The sequence below is a fragment of the Xiphophorus maculatus genome, chromosome 22 (assembly GCF_002775205.1).
Source record: "Xiphophorus maculatus strain JP 163 A chromosome 22, X_maculatus-5.0-male, whole genome shotgun sequence".
Lineage (NCBI taxonomy): Eukaryota > Metazoa > Chordata > Actinopteri > Cyprinodontiformes > Poeciliidae > Xiphophorus > Xiphophorus maculatus.
Window position 1 is genome coordinate 24,320,031 of NC_036464.1, and position 4,704 is coordinate 24,324,734.

The 4,704-nt window shown below is 42.0% G+C and overlaps 1 protein-coding gene across 1 annotated transcript; it reads right to left on the bottom strand.

Moving 5' to 3' along the window:
* Positions 1-398: 398 nt before the first annotated feature.
* LOC102237544 (transcription factor LBX1-like) lies at positions 399-3,248 on the bottom strand. The gene is made up of 2 exons (XM_005806588.2): positions 2,954-3,248; positions 399-1,292 (listed from the first exon to the last, which is right to left on the bottom strand). The coding sequence occupies exons 1-2, from the start codon at positions 3,246-3,248 to the stop codon at positions 751-753; spliced, it is 837 nt and encodes a 278-aa protein (XP_005806645.1). The 3' UTR covers positions 399-750.
* Between the last annotated feature and the right edge of the window lie 1,456 nt (positions 3,249-4,704).

Below are 4,704 nucleotides of genomic sequence, written 5' to 3' on the forward strand. Positions count from 1 at the left end.
GGTCTATGGATGGATTTGCCATATTTTTTAAAATTCATACCGATTCTGTGAAATACAAATCTGTTTTACAGGCTCAATGAAGGAGTTTTATAATTTACTGAGCAGCAAAAACATCCCAGCAGGACATTTGTTTTTGTGACTTGTTGAACTGACTCTGTGACTCGTATCGAGGTTCAGTGTAGCAGTAGTTTTGTGTCTGAGTGATTAAAACAAATATTCACGTTACATTTTTCTGACAAAGGTATGCGGATTTGTTTTACACCATTCAGGCAAATTTGTAGATGCAAGATTTTTATTTTTTTTTCAAAGGCTTTATTGGCCTTTATTTGATAGTGAATTGACAGGAAAATAGGCAATGAGAGAAGGGGGAAGACAAATAAAGGCCATCAGGCTGGGAATCGAACCTGCGACAGGTGGGTTGTCCTTAAGCCCTGCGCCAACACAGCAACCCGAGACCTTTTTTTAATTTTTAAGTGTGGCTAAAAAAAAATATATATATATATATACAATTTGTATCTTATACTTAAGAATTGAATCTGAATATGTGTAATTGTTGTTTTGTATGTTGTACTAAAAATAAAATCTACAGTTACGTAGCTCTAAGAAGATTTTTATTTTCAACTTCTCAGTTCCAAGCCACAAATACTTTGGCACCGAACAATACCTTCATATTCAGTCAACCACGTTCGATAGTGTAATTGAGTTAAAGTAGGGAAACCACGACAGTCACTCCACGCCACGTGGGATGCTTCAGTCACCCACATCGATCTCCTCCTCTTCCTCTTCCTCCTCCTCATCATCCTCCGAACCGTACCTGCTGACCGGTCCGTCTCTGTCTCGCGGCAGCTTGGGGGAAGGAAGAGTAGGAGACGCATGCGGCCTGTTGAGATCTCCTTCAGTCCTGCCGAACCTCTGCTCGGGGCCTCCGGCCCGGTTCCGCGCAGAGCGCGCCACCAGGCCCAGACCTTCGGCCGCGCACTTCTCCAGCTCCGCCAGCTTGGAGAGCTTCTCAAAGGCCACAGCTCCGGCGGCTCTGGCGGACTGCACGTCGGCCTTCATTTCCTCCAGGTCCCGCTTGAGCTTGGCCCGCCTGTTCTGGAACCAGGTGATGACCTGCGCGTTGGTCAGGCTCAGGTGCTGGGCGAGCTGGTCCCGGTCCGCCGGGCTCAGATACTTCTGATACAGGAAGCGTTTCTCCAACTCGTAGATCTGATGGTTGGTGAAGGCCGTCCGGGACTTCCGGCGCTTTTTAGGGGCGTTCCTCCGTCCGAAAAGGCCCTGACCGTCCCGGCCTGAGAGGAGGAGAAAGACCGGGTCCAGATAATTACAGAGTGAACGGAACCAGGAGAGTGACTCGATCTTTTGGGGGTCACGCTAATAAAAGCTTTGACAATATTAATTAGACTAATAAGTAGCTGTCTAATTTTATTTAATTGGAACATTTACATGACGAGATTTGTTTATACAATAAAAGCATTAATAGAAATATTCAAATACAGAAATATACAATAGGAGTCACATTCATTTTATTCTGTTGAAATCTGTTTTTATTATTGTTATTATTATTTTTGTTTTATTGTAAACTTACTGTCTTGTTTAGCAAAAATACTTTAGAGTTCAAATGTCTACGCTGAAATGTTTGAATCTATAGGTTTAAACTGAATCATCTTAAATGATCAGATAACTTTACATAAAACTGATAAAGAACCAACTAATGTTTTAAAATAAATAACGAATGAAGGTTTCACCAGTTTCCCCCCCCTGTTTTTCATGGAGTGATTGTATTGAACTTCCACAACAGAACCACAGTGAAGGCATCAGTAATATCAGTAAATTGTGCAATGAGATTCAAATCTATGTGATTTAAAAAATATCCTCCATGAACATCGACGTCCTATGGAAGACAATATGTCCATCCTCTTTTTAAGTTACTTTAAAATCTAAAAACAAAGTAGTTCTTCTTCAGAAGTGAATTTACTGCAGTAGAACTTTATCAAAAAAATAAGTTCACTTTTTCCAAAGCATCATGTAACGTCTGCGGTTCTGAACTAGTTCTATTTAACTGGACCGAAGCAAAAAAAATGGCTCTTTAGATGGTATCGGTTCTGGTTTAACGCTATTAAATATTGTCAAAACCATCGATAAATATTCATTCATTACCGTCTATTTTCTTTACATGTTATTGCTTACTCTGCCTGTATCTCAAGCTGTATTTCATACGCTTTTTTTTTTTTTAGTAAGAGAACAACCATTTTTAATTTGAAGATCATCTGCGAAGCAAAAGTTGAGATTTTTAGGTTTAATTTCATCATAAACTTTTGGTTTCCTCCGGCTGTCGACATTAATGTTTGTTACCTTTAACACAGCAATGCTGCTACTTTTTCCAGAAGCACGAAGGACAAAAAAATGCTTATGGAATTTTTTATCCATAAGTTGTTAATATAAAAAGATGAGCTTACAGGTCTCCAGTTTTTGGAAATAACATTGTAACAATATAATAAAAACATTCCTGCGTAATAATTTAACATTATTAGAATGTCTAATGCTCTTATGTACAGAGTTGGATGTTATTATGCTGGATTGCACTATATGTTTCTGTTCTTTGTGGGTTTTAATTATTATATATGTATATATTGCTATAAATTTCTATGTTCTACAAGAACGCTTGGCATTAAAACCTTTTAGACTCTACAGGACAAAAATCTGAAGGTATAGAGATGGACAGTCAAAAAGTGGATGTCTATCAACTACACATATATTTAACATATAAAAATAATGACTAAAAGGCAAACTGTTGATATGTTTGAACATAATAAAATACATAGACTATTTTCCACCTCAGAAGTTGAATTATTATCCTGACCAAATTCTTGTAGAAATTCTTCTCCCAGAGAAAACAGGTGGCAGAAACACTGAAGGCTGTTGCAGAAACAAAGAGCAGAGCAGCGATTACCCTCTGCAGCCTGCAGGACGCTGACCTCCAGGCCCCGGAAGGTTTTGCTGGCCAGCTCCTCCAGCGCGCACAGCGGGGAGCTCGGGCCCAGCGGCGGCCAGTCGGACGGGCTGCTCTCCCGCTGAGACGTCGGGAGCGGCCGGCTCCTCTTCCCACACGGCTTGCTGAGGATGTCCTCGATGCCGAAGGGCGTCAGCGGCTTGCTGGAGGTGGCCGGCGGTGGGAGCTGGCCCACTGGACTGTGTCTCCTCTTCCCCAGCATCTCGGAGCATTTCGACTTGACCTTAGAGGTCATAGCAGTTCGAGCACCTCCACCTGAACAGAGGCAACTTCAGAGCCGTGGGGGTTGGGAAGAGATCGCCCACTGCCCAGAGAGTCAATTCTGCAGCTGCATGACGGTCAAGGAGCTACACTTCTCAGTGGACGCGCCTGGAACCCGTCTGGTGGGCGGTGATGTGCTGACATGAAGCCAGTCTGACCCAACTTATGGTGTGTGGATCAGTCCCTCCCCATCCTGTGTGTGCGCTCAGAGAGAGAGAGAGAGAGAGAGAGCAGGAGGTGGAAGGTGGTGTTTCACAGAGTGACACTGTGATCGCAGGAAACCAATTAGGAAGAACGACTTCAGCTCATTAGTTATCAGTCATCCTGCCTGCGTGTAGAAGTTCTCATCTCCACCGAGCATGAGAGAGAATAACGCGCCATGTTTGCTGAGTTCCAGGCCACCAAAACACTGCAGGGAAATGAGATTCTGCATTGAGAGAGAAAGAGAGAGAGAGAGAGAGAGAAATGTGTTGCCGGAGGAGATTAAAAACATGGCTGTCATAGCACTGGCTTGTTTGGAGATGATTAGAAGTGTGAACACGAGCAGCACAAGCTGCGTTTCAACAAACCACAAGATTTTCTAGAACAATTTTTTTTTATTTTTTATTTTTTGGGGCAAAATGAGACCAAAGAAGAGACGTTTGCATTCATCAGAAACAGATGTTGCAAAGTCCCAAGAACTTCCCACACGTGGAAGTTGTGGGTATCATGTTAGAGTGTGAGCGTGAACATGATCCCATTGAGCAGGCGGCGGTTGTCCCAGACTCCAGAGCATGACTAAAGTGATTCATTTGTTCCCAATGATTAATGACAAAAGACCGACACGTTCAATAATGGCGTTTTGGTGGCGCGCGGCTCTGCCCTCACCCCTGCTGCCCAGCTGCGTACTGTGACTAATAGTCACTTTGATGAGAAAATGTGATACTTCAGCCTCAGGGACTGAAAGGTGAGGACTTGATTATTACAGGCGCTAACATTACGCATATTAAACTCTTGTTACACTAAAGGTTTTGGTGTTAGACAGGATTTAGACACTTGTTTTTTTTGTGTGTGTGGTTATTTTCTTGTCTTTTCTTTGTTAAAATGACTCAGATGATTTCCCCCCCCCCCCCCCCCCCAGTCAGTTGTGGTTAATTTGATGCTGTGTCCTTATTTTACCATTTTAAAGATTTAATTTTGAAGTTTTAATATTAGCATTTGAGAGATCATCTGAAAAGGATGCGTTATCTTCTTAAAGTAATTGTTGATCTTTATTGAGAGGAACAGATTGAAATGTGCTGCTGAAAAAAAGAACCAAAACAATTTGAATGAAAACCTTTCTCATTAAACCCCGTTGTCTGCAAAAAGCAGATGATGTGGTGCTAATCAGGCTGTAGTTATACTGAGTTATGCTTAATTAAAACTTTCGAAATAACTAAAACTGAAACTGA

Coding starts and splice junctions, on each gene's coding strand:
- LOC102237544 (XM_005806588.2), bottom strand. CDS start 3,248: ATGACCTCTAAGGTCAAGTCGAAATGCTCCGAGATGCTGGGGAAGAGG. Junction 1,293..2,953: donor CGTCCTGCAGGCTGCAGAGG/GTAATCGCTGCT, acceptor TCCTCCTCTCAG/GCCGGGACGGTCAGGGCCTT.